Below are 14897 nucleotides of genomic sequence, written 5' to 3' on the forward strand. Positions count from 1 at the left end.
CACCTCTGGAACTTCAGGGATTTGTGAAATACTCTATTCTTGATAATAAATTTGAATCTTCTTTACTCCATCCCCTTTTTAGGATACGTATTTTATTTTTTTTTTAAAAAAAAATCTTATCTGTTGATATCGTAACAAAATGAGTTTTCTGTCCAAATTTTGCTTCTAGCTATAGTATAATATATAGTATGGCCCTAGCGTTGAACGAGTCACTTTTCCTCTTTAATGCAATAGTATAGAGTAACTGCAATGGTACTTTTTATGCAATGGTATAGTATAACTAAAAGTGGAATGGCAACTCCAACTCTTCAAGTGTGAAGATAAAGATAGGAACCATAATATACTACTTACATAATATACAACAATATACAACTACTTTCACTAAAGTAGTTGTTCCTTAAGTAACAAAATGCAATGAATACATATTTACTGTATAGATTACTGGTAATTTGCCGACTGATCTATCTATCTATCTATATACATACAGTAAATGTATATATATATATCTATATATATATATATATATATATATATATATATATATGAGAAGCTGGTTTCCAAACTCCACCTAAGTCGTTTTTTGTAATTTTACAGAAGCGAAAAAACGTGTATCGCTCTTGTTCTACATTTAATGAAAAATATTTGAATGATATCTTTTATGTCTAGTGGTACATAACAACATGCTAAATTTTAAGAAATATCTGATTTTAGGTTTAGGCCTAAATGGAGGGAAAATGTTTCATTTCCGTCCAAAAACCATTTAAGTCATATGTTTTCTCCAGAAGAAAGTCAGCTATTGCTCAATGGTTACACACTACTATCATTATATCTTGTAAAACATAATAATAATAATAATAATAATAATAATAATAATAATAATAATAATAATAATAATAATAATAATAATAATAATAATAATAGTAATAATAATAATAATAATTTATATTTGATTATACTATGTGCTTATTAACACTAACATATAGGGTTAACATGATTTGTGTGTTTCTAATGAATTTTTATTTATTTTAGTTGTAAGATTTATATTTTAAACTTTCATTTTTTAAGTGTACTTTTATATTGATTATATTTTATTATTCTTTACCCAGTTTCTGGAATATCTTGATCGCTTCTTTCCCTTCTCTTCCTTCACAGGCTCTAGTAATCCAATTCCATTTTGCAGTACAGGTGTATTGTTTTCAGCCAGTCCTAATAACAACGTAGTAGTCTCTTGTATATACTGTACTAGCAGCGTTCACCCCGCTTCGCTGCGGTCACCCCGGAACGCAATAAACTTTGTTACTTAGATAATTTTTACTTTTTCGCTTTCAAATTGCAGTAAATGTTAACATTATAGCGCCTGTCATTTATGTTAACCCGCCGAGTGACACGGTCATGCGGGTTGCATATAAATACGTTTATTTTTACCTATGATGAACTAATAACAAAGGATTTGTACGTATGGACACTTGAATGGTCAATTATCTCAAGACACTGGTAATTAAAAATTAAAGTGATATGATAAAAACCATCTAGGGTCCAAATCCTAATAACCCCCCAAAAATAAAAGAAATTGGTTCAGCCGTATTAGCGTGATGAGCTAACAAAGGATTTGTGCGTTCTCTTTTATAATATAGATATACTTTTCTTTAAATACCTTCTTACTGGTTGTTAACTCTTACAATAACTAACTGTTTTTAAACCAATTCTAAACAATAGATTAATTTTCGCTCCAAATCTAAAAATAAACACCAATCAGAGAAATGGTAACAATGAATATCAAATTTTCAAAGCAGATAAATAATACCGACGTGACTTAAGTGGAGTTTGGAATTAATATTTTTAATGACCTAGGCGCATTTTTTAAAAAGAATGTGATTTTTTACATTCAATTTCAAGACGACTTACGTCAGTTTTGAGAGGTTATATAGTCAGGCATGTGTATCTACTCCTAATACACAAATAAAGCGCAAAAACCGAAAATTAAAAAAAAAAAAAAAAAAGTGACTTAGGTGGTGTTTGGAAACAAGCTCCTCATATATATTTACTTTTCGGTAAAGAGAATTTTAATATTGAAAAATACCTTTCAGCTTCAAAACTCTTTATATAGGTAAAATTGATTAATCAATATTTTAAGATTTCTTATATAGGAAGGTATGGAATCGTCTGCTGAATTGAAGCTAAATACATTGACTAATGATTATTTAAAAATAACATACCTTTATAGCAAAAATAATAATCCTCCCATCAGAAACCATGTTAAGAAAGAGGGCCATCGCTTCGTCCTCGTGAGGTGAGTAGGTGTCAAATGTGCGTTGGGCCATTACACTCCCGCTAGCTTGGTTTAGAACTAACACGTGGATTCCTCTACCTTTATGCTCCTCTCCATCTTCAAGGATCTGAAAGATAAAATAAGCATCTTAATTATATACCTTCATTTTCTTCTACAAATTACATATTCTCTTTTTAGATTGTATGACCAGGTTATTATTATTATTATTATTATTATTATTATTATTTCTTTTCTGGAGTACTTTTAAATGTCGCAATACAAATTAAATATAGAGTCCGAAGATTACAATTGCATTCACTTCACGAAAACATTAAAAATCTACGAGAAAGTTGGGCACACTGTAAGTTTAAAAGTACTTGAAAGAGCATATCGATACTGTAAATCAAGAATAACTTTATTATACTACATAATTAATATAAGTTATTTCACTTAATCCATTAGGATTGGTCGAGCATGACAAACTTCTGCCTCTACAGACAATATTGTTTATTTCAAGGGGAGTATTGGGATAGTCCAAACAATGTCAGGCCCAAATATGGGGAAGTTACAATAATTGTGTCTCTTGGATGACCTATATACACTGTAACAATTTGCAGTTTTTGCTTTACTTTTATTTTTTTCCAGATGCTATGAAGGACGGGACCTACTACTAAAGCGGGATCCAAACCACTACTCGACCTTTGATATGAAAGTTTTATTTCCAATAAAACTTTAATCTGTGAGCAGCATGCGCACCAAATTCATCAGTAGACAACTCTACACATTATAGTGAAGAATAAGTTGTAGTTTTTAAAATTTCTTAACGAAAAATTTCATTAAGCGAAATTAATTCAATTAAGAAAAACTGATTCATGTGGTTTAGAGTTTAATAAACGTTTCAGCACAGAGGCTGTATGAGGTGTGAACCTAGAGCTTAATGCAAGACCCGAACCACGTGAGCTCCCACTGGTAATTGCACTCAGGTCTCACGTCGAAGGTGCATATGCTACTCATATTGCCACGAGCAAGCTCTTCAAATAAATTAGCATCTCATGAAAATAAGTAGACTTAATGCGTGCGAGAAAAATCGCCCTTCACTGATTATAACACCTTTATTTTAAGCATACAATGAAACAAAAGACTAATCAACATGCATTCTAATGCTGTGAAGAACTATCTCCATACCGAGTATCATCGGTTGCATTTTAATGAAATTTCTTGATTTCCCGGATCCAAATTTCTTCGAGTATATCTAGGAAAGTAAAGGTCCACATATCACAATATTTTATATGCATACTAGGCTTATTGATGACTATTATCATGCCAAATTTGGTTAAGATCGGATGAATTTCCTCAATAGTATTTGATACATACGTAATGTCTTTTCACTAAATCCAAACTCACTTTAAAAGTCAGTAACTCAGGAACCAAAGATCTGCACGCCACAGAATTTCACATGTGTTCTAACGTTACTAAAGTTTACCACCATATCAACTTTGGTCAAAATTAGATGAGTTCCAGCAATCGTGTAAATTTCTTGATTTTACGTTCTAAATCCAATCCCTACTTCATGGCCAATAACTTGGGAGCCAAAGGTTTGAACATCAAGTATTAAATATGCATATTAATCTCATTGAGGTTTACTAGTAAGTCAAGTTTAGTCAAGATCGGACGAGTTTCATTGATATTCCATTAAACCTAAACCCACATTTGGTGGCCAATAATTCATGAATCAAAGGCCTTTACACCACAATATTTAATATTAGTGCAATACTTGTGAAGATCTATCAGCATTCCAATTTTGGTGGTGGCCGGATGAATCATATAGATCACGTACGAGTTATACTACCCTTGTGATTGATCTTCTAAAAAAAGAAAAATCAAATGAAGGACGATAAATGTGAAACATTGGCCAGATTATGTTTACTTGAGAATCATGTTGATAGACAGATCCACTGCCCTCCCCCCCGTCCGAGAAAAATGGCAATTATAACATATCAGTATACAGGAGGAGACATTCTTGATGCTCGAATTAGTATTTGGTAGAGGCCTCTAAATGGCAGCACGTAAAATTTTAACGCTATCGTGAGAGGAGGTACCACTTGTCACAGAGAACCTCGTGGTTCTATGTGGTAGTTTGTGCAAGATTAGCTGTAGGAGATGACAAAGATGTTCTATAGAATTCACGTCCGAGGTTTGTCCGGGCTACGCCAGAGATTGAACTCTATTCTGCCTCTTCTAGCGAGTGGTTAGTTTTCTCATAATACCCATACATTCATGTATTGAGTGATGTGCACCGGCAATTCGCTCCCTTCGAAAAGGGGTAGCAATCAATCTTGCAATACTTCGAATATTTTGCAGTGCTACAAATAAATAAATACATAAATAACACAACAACAACCAGTTACAAGTTACAACACAACAAGTTACTATAACAACCTTTTCAAACGGAAGCTACACCATGGCATTTACGCCGCCCTATTTCATAGTAGGATGGTGGAATTATGATGAAGCGTGGTTTGCGAATCGCTTCCACACCCACTGCCCAAGAATTTGCAAAATCAGCTTTCTTCAAAGAATGAAACATGGTTCTGAAAGTGTTATGGTTTGTTTACATGACGGTGGTCCAATTGCGTCATTAGTGGTCATTAATGGTGAAATGTAGAGGTTTCTTTTTGGCAATATATCGGCATGTTCCTGCATTATGTAAATGCTGCTGAATAGTTCATGCTGATCTATCAACCTTGACTGCTATGTCATTGGTAGATTTGGATGGCAGGCGGAGGACCGCTCATTTTAGGAGTAACGCTAGTAATCTTCTATCCGATCTTGGGTCCATGTCTTTACGTTTCGTTTAAACTGCATTATAATCTTACTAACAGTGGTAACGGAACACTTAAAACAGCAGTGACGGTGCGCTCACTTTCATCACATTTCGAATGGCAAATTATGCAACTTCAGAGAAACTCAGCCACCATCTCACAGCTACCTCTATGCACCATGGTGCTATTTGTACTGCAAGCACACACCATCATCTATGTCATACTCATCGGATACTCGCATTCAGTTGGTGTTTCCTTTTAATCGTGTTACCATGTGGGTGTCTATTTACAGGGTGTTCATGCTAAATTTAGCGCTTAGCATGTTACATTAATATATGTTCTCGGAATGTGTTTGCCTGAACTTACATACGTTTTTAGTTTGTTGTTTCAGATACATCTGTGATGCCAAAAAGAACGAGTGGAAGCCACTGGGATATTAGAAAAAAAGGTTACCTAGATCATGATGATTCGTGCCGGACATCGAAATTCCACAATCAAGAGGTGCTCAATACTGCGCGAACACCACAAAACGATACGACGTAACATACGAGGTGCGGCGGAGACTGCAAGGCTGAGGCTGGTAGAAAGACACACAGACGACGTTCTAATTGCCACTAAACACCAGAATTAATCCAGCAACTGTAGGAGAAAGTAGCACAAGATTCACGCAAGTGTGTAGAGCTCTAAGACAGGAAATGGATGTCGCAGCGTCCACCTTGCTATCACTCCTATAAGAGGCATAAAGGCTAACTCGGGACAGAAAAGGCTGGCGCAAACCGCCTGATCAATGCAAAAGGCAATCCTTAACAAAGTGAAACATCCCGTTGAACCAGGAATAATGTGGTTATTCTTTGATCTAAAATAAATAAATAAATAAAAACAAAACCTTTTTAAGGACTAGGTACACAATCCCTAGAACAACAGATGACAAACAATCCATCGGAGGTTCCTTTTTTCATCCACACTAAATTTCCCCGAAATATGATGGAGTTTGGATACGCCTCCAGTGAGGGTGATGTTGATACTACCGTATGTCTTTGAAAAGGGACTTAGGCTCGATTCGAATGGCTCTGTAGAGTTGCTGAATACTATGATCAAGCCTTGTGTGGAGAAACTGGAAGACCCTACCACTGCAGAAAGACTCAGCTCCCTGCCACGCTGCTGGGAAAACTGAAAAGTGGTTGTCACAAAATTTTTACAATTTAACCAGTCCCAACGTGTGGCCTTCTATGTAGCTCCATTGATTACAATCCAATCCAATGTGCTTGATAAAGTGACCAACCACAGTGTCTGTAACATCAAGACCCAACTAATCGACATGACTTGGGGGATGTTTAAGACTTCCCTCTGGAGACCGTGCATGCCGTATTTGGCTGATTCCAGAGCTGCCTCGAGGCAGTTAGGGATGTAGACGCAGGGTGGCTTTTTTGAATGATTTCTCTTTCCATTGTTGTCATCTTTATGTCATTTCGGCATGCTTCGAATATATTTCGTTCTGATTTAGATATTCCATAGTGTTTTAACTAGTAACTACCAAATTTATCCCGAGTGCTCTGTATTTATATGAAAGTAGTGTATGAATTTTGGAACTGCACATTTCGTTGATAGGGAAGTGATGAATTTGCTTGTTTCATCCATTGTATTGTTAATTAAATTATGTATACATAATGACGAATGTTAAAAATTTTATGAACTTAAGAACATTAACATACACGAAAAACACCTCCCTGTTGTATTATATAATGGCTAACAAAAACAACAGAAGCTATTCCAAAGATGCTAACATAAAGTTACGAAATAGTTGACTATGTGTGGTTTACAGTAATAAAAACCATTAGGAGATAAACATATATATTCCAATGTGTTTAACCTATCTCATTTCTCTAGAGTTTATTAACATTAAAGTAGAATTTATTTGTAGCAGTATTTTGCTCAGGGTGAGCATCTTGTACAACACTTTTGGTCTGATAAGGCCTACTTACATGTGATATTTCAATTTCTTTTTTGAATGCAAGATACATTAATATTTATTATCAACTCACCGTCGTTCCATCCACCGAGACAGAGACTTTTGACTGACTTGATAATACTTCTATCGCTAAAGTCTTTGGCTGACTTTCTTGTAACCTTAAACTATTTCTCCTGCTTTCACCATCAACAAGATCCCCTCCTTCACCTGAAATTACATATTATTAGTAACATCATTATTGATAACACTTCCATTTGCACATTTAGCACGATATGTAAACTTATATAATATTTCTCAACTTGTGGTTGTCAGAAACAACCTTCAGTAGAGACTGAAATATTGACGATCATCTTTTTATTTTGAAATATATATATATATATATATATATATATATATATATATATATATATATATATATATATATATATATATATGTAGTATATATAGTAAATTTGTTTTATCATGTAGTCACAAGTTTTCTAATTCCAGCTTCAATGGTAACAGTAGCGTTCCTTACCAAGAATATGCGGTATCTTAACGAAAAGTACAGGAAAACACACTAGTGGCTATTTTGTGCCTTCTAGTTTCAGAAGTCAATATCAAGTAATTTCAACAACTAGCATTTATACCTGTTATCAGAGCTCTCTTGTGGATAAATGATTATTGATTTCGATTTTCATGTGAGGTGCGAGTTCACCTTATCAGTGGAAGTACATGTGATTTTTAGTTTTGTTAAACTGTAGAATGCCGTCTTATATATCCTCCGTGCTGCAAACAAAACCTCACAATTTCTTCATTTGCTTTGATTGTTTCTCTGTGTCTTTTCTCTCTGTCCCCAGCAGTGTCTTCTCTCTCTCTCTGTCTCCCTCAGTTCACTACAGTAGAATTGCAGTTTAAAAGAGTTTACCACATGTAGATACTCCAAAAACGACGGTTATGCCTTGTAGGCTAAAGGAAACGAATAATATATGATGCAGGGACATACTAAGAACAATCTTGAGCAGAGAGCGCAAATCTGGGAATACATTAAACAAAACTTCTACAACAATATGTATAAATAAAGAGTAAATCCACTGACTCACTTAGTGATTCACTCATCAACAGGTTTCAGAAACTAATGCGGTCTCTAAAGAGGGATAACAGAGTTTGCTGCATTTCGAAATCTAAGAGAAAGGAAAGGGTGACAAACCTATTTATGGTTTACGAAATTGAAATTTTCTCAGACGGAGCTTTAAGTACTTCTACTCCGCAGCGTAAATAGATTTATTCAAAGTTTTACATTATATTACGAATTTCTTTTGAAACGTTCAGCACATAGTCATGAAATTTGTATAATATATATTTTGACATACGCAATATGAATATATCATACAAGAAGGTAATTTGGCTAATTATTGGCACTGGCAAAAGACTTAAGGTTATTTTTTGGAAAATTCAGTTTTGATAGATAAATTTTGAGTAACAATTCGAGTGACAAACTGGGCGCCTTTAAAAATATATATTTTGAGTTGAAAATTGACTGAAAAATTTGCTTATCGTCTTCTATGGATTTGTGTCAATCCTCTATATCCGGATGCGGGGAAACGACTTCAGTCGGCCTTAGCATACTAGAAACTTATTTAGAAGCATTGTGAGCATAATTTCAGTGAATTCAAACTTGCATTGAAAAGCATTTGAAACTATAAAAATGTTGTATATAGCTTTCAAATGTTTTCCATAAATCTTATTCTTTCTGTGCAAAGAACAGACATATTTCTAGTATATAAAAGAGTAAATCCACTGACACATTCACTGGTTTACTTATCAACATATTTCCGAAACTATGGGCGTAGAATCTTGAAATTTTATATAAATGTTTCCCTTGAGTCCTGGGCTTCAGATATAAAGGGATTTTACGAAATGTGGCTCCTAAGAGGGCACTGAATCATTTTTTGCTGTTTGCCATATCTTCAGAAATAATACCCGTAAAATCTTGAAATTTTGTATAAATGTTTTTCTAGCACTCCAGGCTGGTAACAAGACGGGATTTTTCAAAATGCGACTCCTAAGAGGAAATACCGAAGCTTGAATTTCGTTCGCCAGATCTCCGAAAATATTTTTTCCATATTATATATATATATATATATATATATATATATATATATATATATATATATATATAGAGAGAGAGAGAGAGAGAGAGAGAGAGATAAAGGGTGACTGGTAATTTGATGCATTCCTTGCAAGGGGTTATTCTACAAGTACTTTGCAACATTTTTACCCATATGAACCGGGGATCGCAAATCAATAGTTTCTAAGTAATTTTCACATGTGTGATTTCTTTGAAATTTGTCAGCTAATGAGACGTGCGCGAGAAAGTTTTATCCTGACCCACTTCTACATATCGTAGAGCGATGAAATTTTACATGAGTAGTCCTGCATACCTATGTAGATCATGTGGTAATGTACAGCTCATTACTCAGCACTGTTGCTGTGTTATAGGTCCGGACATGAACTAATGTGTAGTGGTGCAAAATCCATTACTGCACCTTAGAAAGCAGCGTGGCAAACTCACAAAGTACTTACCCATAGGAAATGACTACATGGTTGGGAAGAGGTGGAATGAAGATAGTGTGCCCTCAAGAGAAACGAACTATAACGGATTTTATACCCAGGGTCGTACATCTGTCTGGCCAACATTCGAGCAGTAAACAGGTGCGTTGTTTCCCAGAAGTCGGACACTTTTGTCAGCATGCCACCCTTTGGGATTTCGCAGAATCCCGAAACACGCGCAGTGTAACTCTGCCTTTTACGCTAACATGTTGGTGTCCAGCCCTGATTTCTAACAGTAACTTCATTCGCTTATGTTGTGGGTCCAGGTAAATTTCAACGTTGCATTTTCATTTAACATTGGGTGCATAAAGAGTGTACTGCCCAAACGGCTCGTTTGACTTTAAAAGTTCCTTCACTTTAAATTGAAAACATCATATTTGGAGACGGTTTCTCCTCTCACATTTTGTTGTAACTCAGATAATAACAGAGTTATCCTATGTCAGGGGATTTTTAAGATACCCTGTATATATATATAATCTGACCAATCTGGGAAGGTTTATGCCCATTTACTTTGGTACGCCTCGAACAATTTGTAATATTTTTCCACAAATTACACCTTCTGTCTCGGAAGCTTTACGGATATATATATTCGTGCTCCCTTCTGTACTCGTCACTAAATACATGCAAGTGAATGATTTTAAAAGAATTTGTAGAATGAGAATGTGGGAAGAAACGAGCGAACTCCGAGAAAACTCAAAGACCGATGCTTTCTGCTATAATCCTACATTACTTAGGATCGGACCAGTGACCTCCGGAACCTGAGGTGAGCGTTCTACGACTGATACATTTTGCATCACAGAAGAAAAAAAATAATATTTAGCCAGGACGGTGCTCTTGTCTTGAGGTTCGATTTCTTCTTTGGCCGTCTATTTAAAATGACTTACCAGATTTTCTTCAGATACACAAGTTACAGTCCCCTGATGTATAGATGAATTAGAGTTTAGCGTCACATTAAAAAGTAGCGAGGCTATAAATGAGACGTGGACCTACAACTTAACGTGGAATCCGAACCACATGAGTTCTAGCCGGGAATCTAACCCAGATGTCTTACGCCGGCAACGTATACGCTAACCATATTGTTACAAAGAAGCTCCCCTGAAGAACACTGATTTCGAAAAGACATTTTCCCTGTTATATGATAGAGCTTAAGGTATTACAGAAACAAGAATCAAAATTGCAGATTGGCCTAAGGGAGATTTTTTTTCTAATGTTCTACTTAATTGACTGTGAAAGTATACTTTTAGTTCGGACGGTAATCCCTTTTCATAATCAACGTTCCACTAGAAGCAATACATTTTATTGTAATGTTACGTAACGAAAATTAAACGAAAAATAGGTCTTAATTATTTTTTTGCAAGATGAGCTGGAACATACCATTCCACTTAATACTGTTTTAATGTTTGAATTAATTTCTTACATTATAATATTGCTACGTTAGGATGTCTATGTTATATCTTCAAGTAAATACCAAAGAATATTTTACATAAAAAAGATACCAGTGCTAAAGTTTCATTATCTGGTATATTGGTAGCTACTTTAACGCAAGAATTCAGTTCCATGCTTCAGTGACTTACTATTCAAAAGAACGGTTCAATGATGTGCTTCTCGCTACCAATACAAGCTGACGAAGGAAGGCAAATACTTTTTTCTTTGTTTGTTCTTCCTTCTGAATTTTAAATATCGAGATTTACTTAATTACTACGATCAGGATCAAGAGTAAAAGTATATATTACACGCATTGCTCCTTTAATAGAAAAGCGACAACTCAAGATACCCTAAAGCTAGGTTGCCATGCTGCAAGAATCTTGTAGCTCTCATAAAAAAAATGCAACCTTTGTTACAAAAGTGCCACAACTAAAAAATGGTCAGTTTTAAGTTATGTATATATTCGGATTTGTGAGCCTGTCCTCTATCAGTCAATATAAAAATCATGGCATTAGCTTTACTAGAAGCTGCGTGAGAGTGTTAGTTTCACTAGTGAATTACATTAAAGTGAATGTATTACCAACAATTTCAAGTGTGATTTACTGAAAACTAACTTTTTTGAGTTGTAGCCCTTTTGTAGCAAGGGTACGATTTCTCCAAGTAAACATTAATCTTGAAAGGCACATGCAATATTTTTTTTTTCATCTTGCAAGGAGTCAAACCATGTGCAACTTTCTGGGTAGTCTTGCTTGCTACCTGCTATCGTTCTCCCGCTGACATAAAGAAAAAAATGCCGCTTCCGAAACAATGTATTCTTTTGGATGGGGAGAGGAAGCGCTCCAAAATACACGTTTATAATACGGAGGATCACTATTTGTTCACTAGAATGTGCCACGTGGGTGGAGATATCTTTCTTGCTTTTAAAAAATTGTACTGTATAGACAGTAAATAGAAAGATGGGGTTGCAAGATATTTTAATGACAGCTACAAGATTTTTGCAGCATGGCAACCTAGCTTTATTGAGATAAGATGTTGAAAGTGGTCTTAAAAGCTGGGGGTAAAAACATTGCAGGTGAAGATACATGTACTCTCTCCTCGCACAGAGAGAAAAATGTGTTATTTGTCCGTCCGTGTTTACTACGGTATTGCAAATATTTAAATCGCACTCCTGAAAACTACATGATTTTGTCTTGTATGTATTTTTCTATTTATTAAATGAGCGATATCTGAACAAAGAGCAACAAGCATATGCCCTCACGTTACCGTTACAATATGTTTCATTTCTTCCTTTCCCTGCTTCCCTTTCATTTCTCTTCGTCTTCGATATTGAACGCAATAACACTGGCAAATTTTTAAACACTACGTTCAATAGTTTTATGCTCAATACTAGGACGCAGAACACTACTTACTTTTGGCACTTCAAACCTCGAAAATAGTTCTAATTACCAAGGTTCGAAACCGTTCTCACCCACAGTCATGCCTTGACTCATCTCTCGATAGTGTACCCAGTATTTTATTTACAACCTACGCAAAACATTACAGAAGTCTCTTTTAAAATATTTATAGATTTGAAAATGTTTCTAAATGCCATCTAATCCAGTGTAAACATGATAATTTTGGTTAAGAGAGGTTCTCGTTCTGCATTATGTAATGCTATATACGAAAAGCACTTAACGAACTAAAAAGAAAAGGACTGTATTTCATTTTTAATCAAGCACGAAAATAAGTTTTTTTAAAAAATAACCACTAAAAAAAGTGAAAAAGAAGTACAACTTATTTTTTAAGTCTGAAATTTAGTACTTAAACTAAAACTAGCTTTTAGATATTAAATCTCTCTCTCTCACTATATATATATATATATATATATTCATACGTCAACAGTAAAACCCATGCATAATGCTACTTGCATTGAAAGGGAACCTAAATTTAGCATAAAGAGCTTACAATTTTATGAATTTTTTAAAGTGTAATTTCACCTATATTAAGCAAAAATTTGCTATGACGAAAATAACACATCACATTGCACTCATCTCGATGTGCATTACTAATTACAGTAGTAATTCTTTCTCTCGATCAATAAATTTAACGTTAGTCTATAGTAATAATACTACTGTAACTAGTTGAACATTTAAGAAGAGTTTTGTTGTTAGCCGTAAATGCATAACTATTACTGCACACCTTTCAATAGAAATAATTACCTGTGTGCAAGGCTTCTTCTTGAAGTCTTCTACTTGTATCCAAAATAAACATAACGTTAATTCCTATGGTTACAAGCAGAACAACCACCAAAAGGCTCTGAAATAAAGTATAAAAAAATATAAGTTAAAAGTAGAAAGAGAGGGCAGTGTTCTTAACATCTGATGACTAGAAAAAGAAAGCTTAACTACGTGCAGAACAGCGAACATTTGTTAAATGTTGAACTCACTCAATTATGTGTGTTTTAATTCATTACCACAGTTTATTCAATCGTAATGTACTCTGTACTGTGACAAGTTACCTGTGACAATACTACTGTAATGAAGTTATCGTGGAAATGCCGACGTAACGTGAAAGGTAAACTCTCTAGGTTTCAATTGGCAATATTGGAGAACTCAACCTGCAATGTCAGGCTGAAAAGTTGTCCAAGTAACGGCCGTCGTATGCAAAATGGTGGTATCAAGGACAAAAAAGGCTTACTGTGTACTTAAATACGCTAGAACTTAATCGGTAACCGTTGTTCAGAGACACTTCCAGACAAAATATGGTAAACAACCACCGCATCAAGAAAATATGTACGTGTTAATAGTATTTTAATTACGATTCTATTATTATTATTATATAGTTTTAGAAAAATATGATTTTAAAATAATATTACTTTTTTTTTTACAATGAGATCAAAGTAACAAAACAATAGTTACACATAGGAACACAATGGCTCAAGTGGTAGAACGCTCACCTCTGGGGTGAAGAGTCCTCGGTTCGATCCCTGGCCAAATAACTGTGGGACATTAAACTGGAAACTGCATTTCATTTCATTTAGTCATACATATATTTAAAGAAAAAACAAACAAAAAAAAAACACCTGGAATATTTTGGTGATGATCCTCCTTCGCCCTGCTGGTCTTGTGACAAACGTCTGAGGACTATATAAGCCCAGTGCCCGCTTCGAAATGAAGGGCAGAGAACGTGGATTGGATTTCCACGTCTCCATGGCGATTTGTTCTACTGCTTTACACGACTTCTACATTAATGGGAAGAGCTATCTGTAAAGAAAGAAAGAAAAACTCAATTTTAGAAGCTAGCTTATAAAAAAAAACTTCTTTTTTCTAATTTTTTTTCTCAGGGTATTTTACATCACACACATATTATAAGAAAGGTAGGTATAAAAAATGTGTACGCTCGTTATAGTAATTTATATACTTACATGATTTTGTTCATTTATCGTTCTTTGTTATGGTAAAATTTTACAACCAATGTCTCATTGCTTCTGCTAATCTGTTTCTTTCTCCTCTGAATTTCACATTCTTGGTTTTCTCTTATGACAATACAATATTTTCTTAAATCAATTCCTGCCCAAGCTATATACATTAATTATCTCAAAAATTAAATGTTTATCTCTAACATCTAATTTAGGCTTAATAGCACTTTTGCAGCGGACAAAAGAAAACGTCATCGTTTGATTATGATGGATGATCTGATTGGTCTAATCCACAATAGATGATTGAAAGGTATAAAATAGGTTTACGTGAGATGATTCTACTGGTAAGTGAAGTAAAACTATATTAATGTATATATGGTGGGCGTAAATTAACTCTTCATTGAAAATTGTTTATAACTTTAC

The 14897-nt window shown here is 34.5% G+C and overlaps 1 protein-coding gene across 2 annotated transcripts in view; it reads right to left on the reverse strand.

The window, feature by feature from the left end:
* LOC145688337 (protein O-linked-mannose beta-1,2-N-acetylglucosaminyltransferase 1-like) overlaps positions 1 to 14897 on the reverse strand; it is a 312951-nt gene that overhangs the window by 50456 nt on the left and 247598 nt on the right. For both annotated transcript variants that reach the window (XM_081762458.1, XM_081762459.1), the window contains exons 3-6: positions 14139 to 14319; positions 13276 to 13372; positions 7134 to 7267; positions 2217 to 2396 (exon numbers count right to left, since the gene is read on the reverse strand). In XM_081762458.1, the coding sequence (XP_081618584.1) occupies positions 2217 to 2396; positions 7134 to 7267; positions 13276 to 13372; positions 14139 to 14267 (540 nt within the window). In that variant the 5' untranslated portion in view covers positions 14268 to 14319. The remainder of the gene's footprint in view (positions 1 to 2216; positions 2397 to 7133; positions 7268 to 13275; positions 13373 to 14138; positions 14320 to 14897) is intronic.

This window comes from Thermobia domestica, chromosome 6 (assembly GCF_964235325.1).
Source record: "Thermobia domestica chromosome 6, izTheDome1.hap1.1, whole genome shotgun sequence".
Taxonomy (NCBI): domain Eukaryota; kingdom Metazoa; phylum Arthropoda; class Insecta; order Zygentoma; family Lepismatidae; genus Thermobia; species Thermobia domestica.